The sequence below is a fragment of the Cheilinus undulatus genome, linkage group 11 (genome assembly GCF_018320785.1).
Source record: "Cheilinus undulatus linkage group 11, ASM1832078v1, whole genome shotgun sequence".
Lineage (NCBI taxonomy): Eukaryota > Metazoa > Chordata > Actinopteri > Labriformes > Labridae > Cheilinus > Cheilinus undulatus.
The window spans coordinates 34,798,421-34,816,846 of NC_054875.1; the positions used below are offsets into that span (position 1 = coordinate 34,798,421).

The 18,426-nt window shown below is 38.4% G+C and overlaps 1 protein-coding gene across 8 annotated transcripts in view; it reads left to right on the plus strand.

Moving 5' to 3' along the window:
- LOC121517286 (adenylate cyclase type 6-like) overlaps positions 1–18,426 on the plus strand; it is a 58,605-nt gene that overhangs the window by 11,497 nt on the left and 28,682 nt on the right. The window contains exon 2 of one of the 8 annotated variants that reach the window (XM_041798957.1): positions 9,675–9,826. The exons of the other annotated variants lie outside the window; for them this stretch is intronic. Within the exon in view, the coding sequence (XP_041654891.1) occupies positions 9,725–9,826 (102 nt within the window). The 5' untranslated portion in view covers positions 9,675–9,724. The remainder of the gene's footprint in view (positions 1–9,674; positions 9,827–18,426) is intronic. 8 annotated transcript variants of the gene reach the window in all.

Here is an 18,426-nt window from a genome sequence, read left to right on the forward strand (position 1 = left end):
TTTCAAAATCAAACAGTTTTCTCTATGAATTTGACACTCATAGGTCATGTACAGCTGAAGTTTAAAATGCAGGGGATGTGGGGATCATGCACAGAGTCCTCATAGATTCAAGCCTCAGCCTGCTAATTATTGCAGGTTGTTGCTGATAAACTTTCTAAATCTTTCCAATTGCACTTATGGTATCTTTGGATTTTCTACTTATTAAAATTAACTTTTATTTTAGTTTATTTCTGCTATGTATTGTTTTTCATTCTGTTTAGCTCTAAGTCTATATGTGGCTTTTGCCCAGTGGCCCTTGTGAAGCAATATTTACACGATTTGCTTCAGAAAAGGTAAATGCATTGCTCGCTTAAGTCCTGTTTCCAAAGAAAAATATAAATAGGGAATAAGAGAAGCTTTTACTCAAGTTTTCTCCCTGAATGGGATTTTAGGTCTGTGGATAATGCTGTCTTTCTTACACCGTTTACTTAATAAAATGCATTGCAAGCGTGAAAAGATTAACAGTTAAAAAAAAGAAAGTGTGAAAAGATGATTAGATTCTTTAACAGAAGCTGCAATCATCAATTTAATCCTTTGATAAGATCCTTTCCTCTCCTGATGGATTTCAGCTCATTTTTGATTGTTGTTGATGCTGTACGACAACAAGAGCATCCAGAATTTGCACGAAAATGCTGTCAAAACTTATGTTTACTAAGCCAGCCTCCATTAGAGTGGTCAGGATACCAGAATTTTGAAATTCAGTGGATTCCTAGTTTAAATCAAACTATATCAATACCTGTTTCGATACCATGGTAACAAAAATGATCTTCTGAACACACAAAACAGATTAAGATATACATTTCCAGTCTTCATATAGAAAAGGTTCAGTAAACATTGTTTGTAGCAGGGGTTCCCAAACTTGTCGGTCCATGACCCCCAAAATAATGTGGCTTGGACCTCTGTCACTGGTCCATTACTTTAAATTCAGCAGAAATGTCACAAAATGGCCATGCTTTGGTTTTAACTTGAACTAATTCTATGCTTATGTTTTTACAAAAATGGGTAAAATGTACCATTTAAAAACATTTGAAAATATTCTTTGTTTTGAGGAAGGCATCTCGCAACTCCCTCTCAGTGCCTTGTGATCCCCAGGAGTCTCAATCCCCACTTTCCCCACTGGTTCAAAGCACGGTTATCAAAAAAGTATCAGAGTATCAAAAATTTTAAGAATGTTAGCCTTCATTTTGTTAGACTTAGAAGCAGAAAACAAAACCCTAAAACCCAAATTACAAATCATACCCTCAGATCAGATTTGTAAATTTGCAAATGAGTCCTAATCTAACACATGACATATAGAATGACCTGCATCAGTAATATGGGGTATTTTGCAAAATAAACAGTAAAACATCTTGAAGCATTCTTTGTGGTCTAAGACCATTATTGCCACATCTGGATTGGCAGCTGTGGGACAACCACAAACATTATTGAAGACATGCTTTTAGGAGTTTCAGACTCCCCAAACCAATAATGATACGATGTTATCCAAAAAACACAATGTTTTGTCTTTTTATATGAAAGATTTCTATGACTTTTGGGAGCTATATTTTCCAACACAACAGATAACAGCTACATTATTAGCATTTGTTTCCAGACTATGCTCAAAGTATGAGCTCTAAGAAATAAGGTAACTGTAAAACTTTTCAATATTATCATCAGATTTATGACATTAGTTCTAATGGCTTTTATGTAGCCATACATATTTATCAGTCACAGAATAATAAAAGAATTTATCACCAAGAAGAAAGTAGGGGTGGGAGAAAAAACTGATACAGAATAGTATTGAGATAATTTGTCTGGTGATATATCATACTGTCTCGTTTACTAAGTATCGATTTCTTTCAAATTAATTGCTAATATCAACTGAAGTCTATGATAATGGAAAAATAAAAACAATAGCTTGTACAATTGTTTGTCCATTGAGGTCGGCAGAGGTGACGGTCATAGAGCAGGAGAAAGTTAGAACAACAAACGTGGCAGCACCAGAGAAAGGACATTAGGAATGCAAGCAGGGCACAAATGGGATGGACATGACACATGAGGCTTGCAAGAAGTGCTACATGAAAATAAAATACTGCGGAAATACGACAAACATGAGGGCAAGACTAAAACTAAATCAGCTAAACAGTTGAAATAATGGTATAGATCGCAATATATCGCAATATATGGTATTGCAATACTCACTGTATTGCAAAATGTTTAAAATCACAATAATATCAAATCGTGACCCAAGAATCCTGATAAAATCGTATCATGGGGCCACTTGTGGATGTCCTTAAAGAGGGTGAATGAAGCTGCTGTATTTCCGCACTTGAGACTTGGTATAAATATACGTACTTTAAATCTTTCTAGAGTTTTAATCTGTAATTATTACCACTAGTGGCTACCACAGTCTGTAAACAGACCAGAGTGAATTAAAGCTCTTGCAGACATTTTGATGAAATATTTCATGATTGTCTCCTTAATTAATGGCCCTTATCCCTCAAATCTTATGACACACATGTGTGATCCATTTGGTGGTGTCATAAGCTGTATTGCTCTTGGCGTTGCTTGGTACTTGTGTTTTAACAGCTGCATACAGTACACTCAAGTGTCTGTTTTTGAGCTTCACTTTGAGTGTCTTATTGCACACTAGCACCATAAACCGAAGCATAAAGTAGTTTGAACTACTTTGTTACACGCAGGACTGCTTACAAAAGAAACAGAGGAGCTTTGACATGTCAAAGTAGGAGAAAAGGAGACTTCCTGTTAGAGCTGAACTTTACTGTAACTTTACAGTCCTTTGCCTTTGATGCTCACACTTCTCAGCTGAAATCAATTAGTCGTAGGGGAACAGTACATAACTCATGTGCTGTCCTAGCCTGGTACACACCAGCACACACCAAGCACACACACGCCTTCCCATGCTTTGTTAGGACTGTCACCTTTCATTCTTGTCTCCATTGAATGTTTGTCAGAATTGAGGCTGTTTTTTCTTTGTGAAGAAATGTCCAGAAACTATTGTGCTGCTGTTTGTGTGGGTGTCTGTAAGTGTGACTATAACAACATGTAGGCTACTTTTATGGACAAGATACAAAGACAAAGCACCGAAAAGTCATCACACCACCAGGACGTTCTTTACTATTAAACACATACTGAACCATGTTTGTTGATTTAAAATTTTGTTGTTTTCTTGAATCAATTATTTCATTAATGAGTGTAGGATTGACAATCATTTTACTACCTATTTACACTGACTTGAAATTCTGGCATAAATAGTTGGTTTGACATTATTCATAACATATTTCAAATACTGAGATGGACTCGGGCGTGGAGCGATGGGTTCGCTGTGCAAGACAGTTTGGCATCCCTGGTATCTGAGCATGTGGATGAAAGTCAGAGTCTTTCAGTCCTTGGTCCTTCTGGTTTTACTCTACTCTGGTGAGGCCTGGATGTTGACTGATGGCCAGAGGCACTGGCTGAACTCTTTTTTGACAACTTCTCTTCGGCTCATCTTTGGGTATTGTTGGTGAGACTGTGTGTGTAATGCTGACATGCTCAGGAGAGCAGGGATGGGAATACCTGGAGAGATGGGGCATGGGCTTGGCACAGGCCTGGATGATGGTCAAGGTGGAAAAGTGCTAAAAACCAGCGTATGCTTCCATTTCTGACCTAAACTGACCAAATACTACCTATTACTTTTTTGTTAAATATCAATGGGCCTGTCCTGCATGCAGAAAGTATCAATATATGATTAAATAAATAAACTACAATAAAGACCACAATTTGACAGTTGTCACTAGGTTGAAACGTTATGTTCTGATTTTAAAAAGACAGAAATACATGAGAAAATAGAAGGAAACTCAAAATGGATGCTTGGTTGGTTACACCTGCAATGAAATTAACACTAGTGAAAAAATATGTCCTAATTTATCAATCTATCAATGTCACCGCTTCTACAATCTCAATCTAAGAACCCGTCAGCAATCATCATCGGATAGATGATGTGTAGAACCCCGGGGGGACGAACGTCAATTTCTCTCAAATCAGCTCTTAGTATCAAACATTTTCCAGGCAATGCTGTTTTTTTCTGAGGATGCTGATTGCCTTGGGGTTATGTCTTTGCGCCCCCTGTACAGATGCTGTTGGCCCAGGTTCAAATCCAGCTTGGGGCTCCTTTCCCACATGCTATACCCCTCTCTCTAGCTCCCCAGATCTGCAATGTGAATGCTTTCATTGTAGGTCAGTAGCATAATGTAGAATATACAAGGTATGACTATTACAAAGACGAGACTATTGCTCTAATACAATTTTATGAACATAAACACTTTTCAGTTTCTTCTCCTTCAATACACATCCTTTCTGAACCAACATACCGCTGCATTTAGGTTTTCCACTGATCAGTCTTCTTCGGACAGCTGTCTCAGAACCTTTGGTTCTTTTCTTGACATCTGTCACAGACTCACAATGTGTTTCTCTGAGCACAAATTTGATCTTATGAAAAAGGAAAAACTCACACGGTGCAAGATCAGGAAAATAGGGAGGATGATCAAGCACTGTGATTTGTTTTTGGGACAGAAATTGCTTTACCAAGAGTGAAGTATGAGCTGGCTCATTGTCTTGATGAAGAATGAAACAATTTTTCCACAATTGTGGCCTCTTTCTTTGGACCTGTCTTTTACAGTTTTTCTAGAACCTGTTTGTAAGTGTTGATTCACTGTTGATCCTTCTGAAACCCACTCCTCTAAAATTATACCCTTAATGCCAAAGAAAACAATCAACATGGCCTTGAATTTGGACTTAGTTTGTCAGGCTGTCTTCACGGTGGTGACGATGGTGTTTTCCAATTCACTGACTGCTGATTTGTCTCAGGGTCGTATTAGAAGATCCAAGTTTCATCTAATGTTATTACTGGTGTTGCAAATAAGCATTAGCTATAAACACTATGATGCTTGCATGGGATAAGCTTGCAAAGCCAATGGATTGGCCAGATTCCATGACTGCCATCAGGCAGATCATTTTGCAAAGCTCCAAACAATTGATTGCGCCCGGTCTGAGAATGGATTGGACAAGTCAACGTCGCTTGAGGAAAACAAGGCAATAGCTATGGGCAGGGTTTAGTTGTAGCTGGTACGTGATGGCAACTGGTGTAGCAAGTAGCTCTGATATAGCTATTGTGTAGTGGCATTTTTTTGTCAGAAGTGGATGGCGTTTCTTTATCACAAGAAAGAAAGCAAAAAACAATACTGAAAGCTTGTTTTGGTGGAAAAGATGTTCTGCTTAAGTACTGACCATGAGTTTAGGATTATTAGGGGCAGGGTTTAGTTGCACTGCGAGCCAACTGAAAATGGCTGCTGGTAGAGCACTTAGCTTGGATGTAGCTTTAGTATAGCAGTGGCTTTATCAGAACTGGACAGCAATTCTTTATTAAAAGAAGGGTGAAGAACTGCACTGAAAGCTCTGTGTGTTTTTGGCTGGATTGCTCTTCTTTTGACTGGCTTCGTTATGAGTTTGTTTTGCCAAATGGCTCCTGTCATTGTCAGCAACAGTAGCAGTTACTGTGGTGAGTTCACTCTGGAGCTGCGCATGCCTAAAACATCATATACTTTGTTGCTCTGATTGGCCTGTAATGAGTGAAACAGATAGAACATTTGTACCATACCCATAGATTTTTTCAAAGGTTCTGCCCTTCCCAAACATTTTCAGTGGGCAGTTCAGGTGGATGTGAGATATGTCCCATGCAAAAGATATGTGAAGACATGTATCAGATGTGTAATGCACGGGCTGGCTGTTCTTAGTTTGTCTCTGTTTATTGTATTTCATCGTTCAAAACTGCTCAGACTACAAATGCATACAATCAGGAGTTAGAAGACTCCACATGCTGAAAATCCAGACCCCTGAGTTCAGATTCAACATTATCATGTAGAATCTGTAAGAGATTAATACAGTCTTCACCCCAGGATTATTTGCTTCCTGCCCCTCCTTACCATGTCTGGCATTGTTGTGTTGCATTGTCATGTGTGAATGTTAGTGACAGTGCTGAGGGAGGTCAAAGACTGGTTCCTAAAAATACCCAGCCCTCAGCGTTTCTGCTAACTGTTGCGTCACATGGAACAGTCTTATCAGACCCTGCGTCAGAGCAACAGGCAGGTCACTCCAACCCCGTTTTCTCTGCATACACACGGGCTGCGATTTCATACCCTGAAACACTACACTGGCGTCAGGGCTAATACTGTATGATCACAGACACGGCAGTGGTTTATTTATCCTTTTTGTTGTTGTCGTTGTTAATGAAGCGTAATGCATTATGGGATGGATGTTTGATCTTTAATCACGGCAGAGATAATGGGTTAAGCCCCTAAAAGCCCATTAATTCAACACAGAGGAAAAATCAGGCCTGGTTGTGGACTCTGGGTCAATGCATTTCACTGCTGTCCTTGTTGAGCCTCACATGTGTTTAGGTGTTTTTACTCTGTGGGTAAGGGACCAGGGTTGACATGATACTAGAATTTAAACTTCAATTTGATGTGCAGTTCCAGGGCAAATTAAAGATAGAATTTTAGGCTCTCAATAGTGGGTAATTTCTTGTTTTTAATGATCAAAATTTGCAAGAAAACTCAAGCACAATGTTGCTATTGCACAAATGCAATGGCAATTGCATGAATTTGCTTACAATCTTTGATGGAGTCATTCCTTTCCTATGCACCTGCCTTATGAAAGAGACATTGGTCTTTTAAGATTAGGCACTTTTGACACTATTGACCATGTAAATATAAGGTATTGGATCATTTTGAAACACACCATATCGAAATATATCAAAGCATTTGACACTCTTAAGTGGGACAAACTTCCCAAATGGCTGTTGCTCAATTTCAAAAATTTCCAGAATGTTTTACAACGAATAAATGAATCTTAATCAGTGTTAATGTCACGCTGTATCAAGTGCATCAGCTGTTCACAGATTCACAGCAGCCTCCTGGTGCTGAAATAACCTCGTGTGTGCATCAAGCATCAAAACGAGAGGCTTGGATCCCAGTGTAGGTAGTGTCAGCCTGTGATGATCACCTGTGCAAGAATTAGACACCCTGTATAAGGAGGAAGAGGAGAGGAGGAGGAGGCAGCGTGATCGGGGGGAAAATCCGATATTCTCCCCACGCAGTCCTTCCACAGCCTCCTTGATAAATAATTTGTGTGTTTAACGCGGCAGCAGCATTTTAACTAGGATACCTGTCACATGTACACGTTGCTCACGACCTGGATGAGTGCTGACTGATGCGATCCCACACACACAAACAGCAGCTTTCTTAAAGGATCCACGTGTGTTGCAGTGCGTCAGAACTGAAGCATTCAAACAACTTTATGTGATGTGTGATGTTGTGTAAATACATTTTGCTAGCTTGTAATTGTCTGTTTGTACATGTGTGAGGATTACATGCATCACACACATGCCACCACCGCCAATCTGTGCACCAATGAGAGCGCTGGGGGAAAATGAGTTATCAGTTTAGCATCACTTCTGAGAATGATAGGGAATAAACAGCATCGCTAAGTGTCTCCCGTCAGTGCTTGTGTTCAAGTCAGTCCAGCGGTTGCCATGGAAACAACTACGACTCAAGCTACCGAGACCCAGTTCAGCCTGCTGCTGCTGCTGCTGCTGGTGTATGTGTGTACAGTTTGGTAACCGTTGCTTCAAGTGAAGAGAGGAAAGAGAAAAAAATCAGGTCAGAATTGATTTCTGCTGTTCACTTCTCCTTCTGAGAATGTGAAAGCTCGAGAGGGCGGGCGGGGGGGGAGTGGATGTTCGAGGGGTCCGAGCTTTCTAGAAACACTGCCGTTTGGCCTGCTAGGATGGATTTTGTGCTTTGTTTTCCTCCCCCCTGCTGTCAAAATGAGACGGTCCATAATTAAACACGGCGGTGACAGAGGAGAGGTCACACGGGTGGAGGTGGTGGGGGAGTTGAGAGGGAGGGATGCACACAGGATGTTGTTTGCCAGTCGTCTGGTTCAGGGGAGCTTATCTCTCGTCAGCTCGCTATGACTCTGCATGTTTGTTGCACAAGTGATCTGGAGACACTGCAGGATGGGTTTGAGGCTTTTGAAAACACATTAGAAATGAAGCTTTGTTTCATAATAGCCTAACTATGGATTAATCATAGACTGTATAAAGCAGGGATGGGCAACTTGGTAAATTTTACTGGCAGTGCCAAAGGGCCAGGTTTTGCAAATTGTCTGATATTTTCAATGAATCATTTAAAGGAATAATGTTACTTTTATGATTATTTATAATACCATCATTGTTTTAGAACTCAAGTGCTAATAGAAATTGCAAATTTAATGATATGAACACAGAGTTAAATCAATTTCAAGCTGCTTTGTCAGTGCAGTGAACATGGTACATGCTTGTAGTTTTTATATACTTTTCCTGTATATTTATTTTTTTAATAAGTGCTTTAATGACGCATATGAATACATTTTACAGAAACATCTACAGCCAATTAAATTCAGAAATTTCTTTAAAAAAAAACTACATATAAACAAGTTATCAAATATTATAAGAGAAATGTTTCGGTTTTCATGGCAGATTTTGTTGTGTTGTCTTCTTGTTTATTGTTTACTGATATATGAAATTGACTTTGGGGCCACGTTAAGTGAAATGGAAGGCCGCATGTGGCCCTTGAGACCCCACCCCTGGTATAAAACATGGATGGAGAATCAGTGTGGTCACTCATTGTTTTTCTAAAGCATAGTGCACAACAGTTAGATCAAAACTCTGAGAGCAAAGCTCTGAATTCTGATGGTTCTAAAGATTATCCTGAGAAAGCTGTGGCATTTTATTACAAAGATGTACCTTTAAACAACCTGCTTGAAGATTCATATGTTCTTATTTTTAATGGCATGTAAGGGAAAGATCATATTTTACTGTACAACCCCCTCAGATATTGGAAATAGCTACTCAGTAGTTTCAGTAAACTTTAAATATTTTAACCAAAGTTACTGCACTTTTGCTTTAGTATCATAGTCTTATACTCTTTCCACCTCTGATAAATGAACCTTGATTTTATCAAAAAGAAATTGATATCTTACAAACGTTTGTCTTCTACAGGAGTACATACCATCATTTCACTCTCTTTTGGTAAACCTAACTGGGATACTTCAGACAATGTGTCTAATAACCGACTCTGCAATGGAGATAAAGAATGGGAATTTTAACTTCTGGAAATGTGCTGCCAAGCTCTATTTGTAGTCTGAGTTGGATTGACCAGTCACATCAGCAGGATTTGTTACGCAGATAAAAGATGCACGATGCTATCAGTGTCAACAGACATTAGTTTAAAAGTGTATTATCCATATCAACAGATATACAAACATTATTTTGGCTGCAAATGTCTGCCTATATCAACTGTAGATAATGGCCTTACGAACAAATAGGTTAGTGGAGTTTTAGGCTGGATCAACAGATCTACTTCAGCCAAAGTCTTTTTCTTCTGTCATCATCTTTCCATAAACTTTAAAGTTTGTTAAGAACTGACGTTTTAGGTCTGAACTAAATTTGAACATTTTGGTATCAATATCAGTATCAGCTAAAACTATTTTTTAATTCATTATTATTGTGCATCCCTTAAAATGTTCTTTCTTTTTTTAACTTTAACCTTTATTAGCTGGGACAGCTGAAGACAGACTGGAAATATGAGGACAGAGAGCACCAAACATGTACCAAGACCGGGAATCGATCCCATGGCCAGTGAACTGTAGCCTCAGCATATGGGCGCCTGCTCTACCAGCTGTGTCAAACCTGTGCCCACATCCTGTGGTTTGTCCGCACTGTCAAACCTGCTCCCCTTGACAATATTGTTCCATTTATCTCTGTAGACAAATATCTGCATTAAAATATAGACTACAATCATTACAGATCAAACACTGAAACCCGACACTGTGTAAACTCATACAGTGATTAAATTACCGAGAATGCATCATGAAGGGTCACACTGCACTCCATTTATAAAACATGCAATTGAAGTTATTTTTTTCCCCACTCTTAGTGACAAATCTGACAAAACTAAACTATTTTTGCAAAACTGCATCATGTTGTTTTTATTTTGGCAAATTTATTCCCCTTAATTGTCAGAAAATCCCATTGAAAGTTTACAGGCCTATACTGCTGAATGGAAGCAAGTAAAGCTGTTTTATTTTACTTATATGCTACTGAGGACTCTTCAGATGATGAGCGAAATTACAGCTTTTACTTTGCAGACTTGAACGCAACATAGAAAAGTAAATTTTGCCAGGAAGACATTAACACTTACAGCTAACCTCACCTGAACTAAAGAGAATTCACCTCTGGTCTTAGAGATAAAAAACATCTATCAGACGATGAAGGGTCATGATGATGGTGACAATGATTGCCAATGATTGTCATGTCTTCAGTCCAAGTCTTTTTCATTTTTACTTGTTATCTTTTAATGAAAAGTTGTCTTAAAAGATACTGCTAATTTCCTCTTTGTTGTCTTCCATGTTGTTTGTTGAAAAGTTCCAAGGCTCTCTTTATTATCCCTGTGATGGGTAATTTTTTCTGCAGTCATAAGGTCAAAGGTTTTCATTATCATCAGTCATCATTAAGCTAGGTCAACAGTTTAAGATCAGTAACAGGATTCTGCTAAAGTGAAACTAAGCCTTCATGCTAGAAACTACAACTTGCCCAGAAGTCAGTGAGATTGGCCACGCTCAGTCATCTATGAACCTGATGTTTGTCCATGCAGGAGTCTGATACCTTCCTGAAAAAAAAAAACATGTAGGACAGAGAAAGCATTTATTCTCTCTAGCTCCCATCTTTTACTGCAGATTTTGTTGTTCTCAAAATAAAGAACACTTTTCTCCAATGCCAGAATACTTTAATAGTCACACTCTCCACAGTGGTCACACCCGCATGCTTGGCAAGAAAAGTGTGTGTGGAGTGTAGTTTGTCAGTGTTAGGACCCCCAGCATGTCACTGTCCGTGTTTACAGAAACAAGTCTGAGCAAAAAGGAGTTTGAACATGGTCGCTGAGAATCAGAATAACTGGCTTTACATTACAAGTAAGGACAAGGTGGTACATTATTCATGCAGTGAGTATGGTCTTGTGTTTCAGCGCACAGCGATGCCTGAGAGGAAGCTGAAGCTGAAAAAATAGAATTATTTATGGACCTCCGTCATGTTTTAGCGTTTGTAGATAACAAAAAATAGTTCCTCACTTAAACAAAAGCATCAACAGTGACAGGATAACTTGAAGATTATTAGTAAGTTTAGGTTGATTTTTTGTAAAGTTTTGTTTGGATTTTTTTGGACAGGCTTACACTTTAAGGAGCTGTAACCAGTTGTCATACATTTCCTTTCTTTTACATTATATTCTTTTGTGATTTATCTGATGCATCAAAGGGTGATTCGTACTTGTATTTTCTACAAAAAACTTCCAAGACAAATCACTTCCTTTACTAAATCCTTCAGTCCAGCTGCTAATGTGTGCAGTAAACTACATCTATATGACTGGGTTTAGATGATTACTTCACTAATGGGACACGTCCTTTATAAATTGTTTCTTTAGAAAATGGAGACGGATGTGTACACAATTCGTCTCTATTTCCTGTAAGCTGCTCTGTATTTACTGTCCAGATGAGTGATAATGTTATGTTCCATATGGTGCCTCAAAAGATTCCCATCAATGGAGCACCAGTAGCCTTGTGGTTAAGTCCATGTGCACCATGAACGGAAATCCTTTCCTCAAAGTGGCCAGCCTGTGGCTCCTTACCCATGTTACCCCCTCCCACCCTCCAAAAAAAAATCCCAATATAAATCATCTAAATCATCTGTATCTGTCAACTTTGTGTGAGCGTATTGAAGATGACTTGAGTTTTGTCCTGTTTATTCCGTTTCACACTGAATTTCACAAAGTTACTGTTTCTGTAAAAGTAAATTAGAATGTCAAGCGTATTTAGTAACTTTTAGTTTGACAAACACATTCACTGTAAAATATTTGTTGGGATTTTTGAATGATTTACACTCTAATGAGCTCAAACCAGTTGTCACAGTTTTCTCTCTTTTGCATTAAGATCTTTGTGATTTATCTGATGAATCATAAGAAGTGCTGCACTGTTTATCAATCTAATCGCAATTGTGTTGTCAGGCTGTGCAATTACATAATTGCATAGAAGGCTGCAATTATTTTAGTATTAAGTAATAGGAAGAATAAAAATGCCTGCATGTAGGGCTTTAAGTATTCAGTGACATTATTGCACTTTGCAGAGGTACCTTTTTTAAAAAATAAGGACAAATTTTTAAAATTATGAAAATATTATTTAAAAAGCAGTACTGTAGACCAAAAGGGGGTCACAAAGCCATTTTTAGTGGGTTACGGATGTCTCCCTGAAAAAAAATGTGGTAGAAAGTCTATGGTATGCTTTTATTTTGAAAGATGTGTCTCTGTGTCTTTATTTTGTCACCTTTTTGTTCAGTTTCAAGTCCAAACTGCCTCACTTTTCATTAAAAACACTAGATTATGATTACAATTTTTTGAAATTTGCATCATGTTTGGTTGTTGATAAGGTGGTGGTAGGTCTTGAACCCATGCTAGTTGAGAACCACTACAAAAACTTCAAGAAACTAGATCTGCATACCCCTTTCATTATTAATGAACATGGTTGTTTTATTACTATATTTTGTTTTGTTTGTCTAGTTTCTGTTTTTCTTTACAATTAGTCCTGCTTTCTGAAAGTTAATTAGGTTAAGAGACAAAGTCATCCTCTCTATAACATGCATTTAGATCGCTTAATGTCTGTCTGCTCTTGTGGTATAAGAGGCTCAGGAAGAAAGTAACCAGTGCTTTCTACAAGCATGTATGAACACATGTTCTCTGGGATGCTCTGCCTGAAATATCCTAAAATAATGGGGTGAATAGCTTGAACACATAAGTGTTGAGCATGCTTTTTATTGGCCTGTAAAACCTTACAGAAATGTCTTATATCTGGAGGAACTAAGAATATCTTGTTACAGTTTGATTGATGTTGTCCTGGAACATGATTTCCTGAGAAACGACCAAACTCTGCCCTGCTGTTCATCACAAGTAAGAGAACTGCCAAAATATTCTTGTCTGCAGCCTAAAAGATGAATTTTGTAGAGTGTTTTTCCACTGTGAGGCACAGACGCCCTGTAATGGTGTGCCTCAGTTAGCTACAGTGTGTCGACAAAGTGTAGACCACCCGAGCCGAGCGAGCAGGCGGGGCTTTGACTCTTTATCTGTTGATGTGGTTCTGGTCATTTCAGATAAGGGCAGTGCGAGCTGTGTGTAGACATGAGGCTCAGGCTGAGTACACAAACCCAGCAGCTGCCTGGCACCACACACACATACACACACACACACACTCTGGCTGTTAAACAATGGCTCAAAGTGTCAGCGTGCACGAGTCAGAGCAGGACGACGCAGGGGGAAATATAAGTAATGAAAAGTTATGAAAATAAGTAAGTGATGCTCTTCAGGAAAGATAAGGGACAACGTATGTCAGAGACTTGTGTAGTCGTCGTGTTTGGGGTGTTCCAGTGTGTTTTACAGAGCCTGATCAAACACAGATGCTCTAAAGAGTTCCAGATGCTCCTCAAAGGCCCATGAGCTCTGACTTGCACTCTTTTTTGGCCCCGGTTCAACAACAATATCCCATCAGTCATTGCTCCCTCTGAGAAAAGGTCATATAAATTCAGCGTCTTGTTCTCCAGTTTTCTGTCGCTGTTCTGTCGGGTTGAATGTTTTCTTTCCATGTTTGCATGAAATATCATTCTCAGTTCATGAAAGTGACCCCACCAGTCAGATACAACATCAAACCAATTTAAGTGAAGCACAAGAGTTTGTAGAAACCCGCCACAAAACAGAGGTGGTCCAGTCAGAGCCCAGTGGCTACAGCCAAGGAAGAGAAGTCTGACATGTTTTTCTTGCAGGATGTCACGTTTTCAGAGCATTTTTTCTATTAATGGAAGATTCATGTACCGCTGACAACTCTCATTAAAATTAAATTATCATTTTAATTCTGGAGATGAGCTGAAAAACAAGCCACAGCAGAGAATCTGACCAATGAAGATGCAGTAATATTGACCTTTCTCAATCCTCATCCTTAAATACTTTACTCTAAAAGCCTTCTCAAAACTTTTAAAGTTCAGATGTAACAATACACTCATGTCACAGAATGGTATATACCATATCAAGTAAATTTATGAATAACCAGGATTCTTTTATTTTAATTCTATGTCAATGAAACTGTCCTATGTCATTTTTTCTTCTGTGTCTTTGCAAATATGAGCAACACTTTCAAAATGGCATGTCCTGGTTTTTAGAAATCTGGTTTTGCTACCTGGAAAACTCAGAGAGAAAACAGGATACTGTGCCATGTATACAGGTAGGGTATTTTCTGACAGCTGTAGACTACCTGTGCAGGTGCGACTTTGTCTAAACTGTTCTTGCAACATCATAATCTTTGAAATATTGAGGATGTGTGGAGCAGGGACAGCTGGTCCGCTTCTGCCCAGAGAGAGGGAGAGTGGTCACACAGACTGCAGCACATTAGTCTGTGTGACCTGACTGCAGGGCTGTGTCTAAATGCGCTCATATTTTGATGAACACTGAACAGTTTGATTTTCCAGCCATGAATGAAATGAGAGTGTAGTTTACTGCGGAGACAGAGAATGACCGCTCCTGCTACAGGCTCTGGAGAGTCCGGAGCTCTGTAGGCTGAAGCTGGATAAACAGCACTGGGTAAGCATCCTGCTTAGTCTGTCAAGACATCTCATGCCTGAAATGTAGATATGATAGCTCTTCCAATGTTTTTTTTCAAAGTAAAACTTGAGCAACCCACGTTTTCACATAATGCTTTTATACTGAAGTTGTTTCTGAGACAGTTATTCAGTGAATGAGGTTACATGTAGGATTGCTGAGCTCTTTCTTGGTGTCTCTGCTAAACTTTACTACTAATTAATAATAAATTAATATTGACCTCATATTCATAAGAACTGGAACGTTGTTTAACGAGGTGGATACATATCTTTAACGTGATTTTGGCATTTAGGCCCAATAATTTACGGTGGTCTCATTTTTATCAGATTTAAAATATTGCTTTGGTTTGTGTTGTAAAAGTAAACATTAAATATGCCTGTGCAGATAAGATGCTGTAATCAGAAACTGGGGTTCTAGTGTTTTTCATGTATACAGGCAGGGATATGAATAACCAGGTTTCTCTGTGTGCATGTAAACAAAGTATCCTAAATATGATCAAAACTGGGACAGACTCATAACCAGGATATTGAAGTCCATGTAAACACACTCACTGTTAACAAAAAGACCTTTCTGTAATATTAGTATATAAATAAAACTCAGCTTCAACTACTTACATGGAATAAGGGCAGTTTAAACTGAGTATTAAAATATTTTGGGGATTTTATGGATTTAAATCATCCATATATTTTATAGTATTTAGAGTAATCGTTAGATCCCATACTTACAAGAACAAGATTTATCTTTTTCGTCAATCTCCAGTTGTGGTTTTAGCCTAATTAGCCAGTTATTAGCCATGTCTTTTCAGATCTGCCAATGACAAGTAGTTTTAAGTCAGCAGAATGTCCATTTAACTACAAGAAACATTGTCCCCTTTCCTTGAAATAAAGCGATTTGTTTAACTATATTCCAATTTATGATCCTTTATAACTTTTACAACAGCATATTTTTATACCAGTATACTTTGATTATAAGAAAAGTTAGAGTGAATCTAAGAACAGCTCGACTTTAACTGCTATGATTATCAATATTAGTCCTCTACATTTCATTTTCATCATAGTTGCTAAATGCAAACTCAAATGTCTTTGTCCCCAGGGAATTTAAGGCACTCAGTGCAGTGGCATTACAAAAAGCAAAGAGCAGAAACAAGAGTCATTAGACAGATGGTACACTATAGGCAAAAGTCTGTCAAAAATCACAATATGCTCATTTTAGAATGCTTACTCCTCTCTCTTTCTGTATTTCCCTCTTCTCTCCATCTCTATCTCCCTCTATCCCTTTACAACCCCAACACAACTTCAGCAGATGGCTGTTCAATATCAAGAAGACTGGCCTTGCCACTACAACTATCCTATATGTTGCTCAGTGCTGTTGTTGATGGATTAATGCTGGGTCTATCACAAAGATTGTCGTCTAGGTTTGCCTTTTTTGTAAAGTGTCTCGAGATGATATTGTTTATAAACCGGCAGCATAGAAATACAGATTGATTCACTGATTGATCAACCTGAATGAAAAACATGACAGGCTTAGCAACAGGAAGCTGGATGTTAGAGTCTGTAAACTCAGGGATTCTAAAGTTCTGGGTTTTCAAGTAAGAATTCTGACTTCATGGGCCATCAGGATGACCTATCCCAAATGACATTCCCTGTATGTCTGATTTCTGAGATCAAGTGGAAAAAACTGTGTGAATTGATCGTTCAGCATTTTGGCTCTGTTACACTTAACATTTCTCCGACTAATTAATAATAATTTAATAAATACAGATTAATCAACTTTAAGATTCATTATATTACACAAACAAAAGGTAGTGTCACAAAACGCCAAGACAAATATCCTTGGAGCATAAACCTATTTGTCAGTAAGCCTGATTCTGGATATGATTGCAGCTTGATTCAGAATATACTGAGAATACAGCGTGTCACTGTGTTCTGACTGTACTCTGTGGTCTAATGAAGTTGTGAGACAGTCATCTACCCACCCCTACAACCGCTTCCTTGTCAGCCGGTCCCCACACTGCACCCTCCCTGAACCTGGGTGGGGGGCTTCTGCAGGTCTTTGGAGGAAGGCTGAGGAATGTGGGTGATAGTTGCTAAGTGAAAGCTGCACTGCCATCTCTGATAATTCACAGCCTCCGTGGGTGTGAGTCTCGGGCCAACACTAAGCAGAACCTTTCACAAGACTGAGAAAAAAGCACCCGCAGAAAGAGAGAGGGAGAGAGAGAGACTCTTCAGCAACACAGAGTTTTATACATATATATTTATTTAAGAAAAAATACCACCATCATCACGGCTCCATCTTACATGCTTAAGAAGTGCATAATGACTGCTGGCTTCAAAATGAGCTCTCTAACAGCAGTATAAAACAAGAAGAGTGAACATAATGCCTGCATAAGCATTAAACAAAGCTTGTTTTTGCATATCAACGACTTTTTAAATGACTGAAGAGACCACAGTGACAGATTACAGAAAAATAAAAGGAAATGAAAGTGAAATTTTTATACCCTGAAAGAGCATTTATTCTAGCTTACCATAAATTAAATGAAAACTTTGTACTTTCTAATACTTCAGGTGGACTTGTAGGGGGTCTGAGTGAATGAAGTGGTACAGTGCGATGATATTTATTGTCCTCTGCCAGCTAATGTTGTGTATTTGCATGTATTTGCACATGTTCCGACAGTCAGTGGTAAGTTTTGGCTGAGTATGGAGTGGCACAGAGAGCATGATGGTGGGTGGTAGTGTTCTGCACTCAGTAAAAAGAAAAGAGATGTTTGGTTTAACTATGCAATACAGACTAAAGCTACGACTGAATGTGATTGTTTGGTTTCTAATGAAATAGGCTCACCTTTGCTGATTTTGGTCAGTGCCATTTCTTCACAACAAAGACAGACTGAATACTTCATTCTGTTGATCCTTTATAGCAATGGTTGTCAACTAGTCTAGACTCAGAACCCACCACTATCTCCTTATGAAAAGAAACGTCAGACCAAATTTCCAAAACTCTCAACCACACAAATTTATTTAAAGAAAGAGGTCGCAGTTTGGGCCTTTGAGAGAACAAAACATTGGATCTGACGCAGAGGCAGGACAAAGCAAACAGCACTTTACTACAGAAGATTTTGTACATTTTATTGCAGGGAAACCATGCATCCTCTCCGTTTGTTTTGTTGAGCTAAATATCATCCTATTCTTTTTTTTAGCTTTAGGTTTGTCTTTTGATATTTTATCCTCTTGTTTTGGCATATTTCACAATTATATTTTATTGGGTAACACTTTATTTGAAGTTTTATTCATAAGACTGACATTATGCTGTCATAATCATGACACGACACCTGTCATTAACATGAATAGGGCTTCATGAATGTTGCCATTAAGTGTCATTAAGTGTCATTCGCTAAATCATGACACCTTTACCGCAAATTTCAAGTTATCATGATTATGCCTTCCAAAAAAATGTCAACTTTGCAGTAAAGGTGTCATAATTTAGCGAACGACACTTAACTCATTGAGTGTCGTTGACGTATATATATTCATCGTTCAAAAACCAATGCTTGAGTGCCATGTCATGATTATGACAGCATAATGTCAGCCTTATGAATAAAACTTCAAATAAAGTGTTACCTTTTATT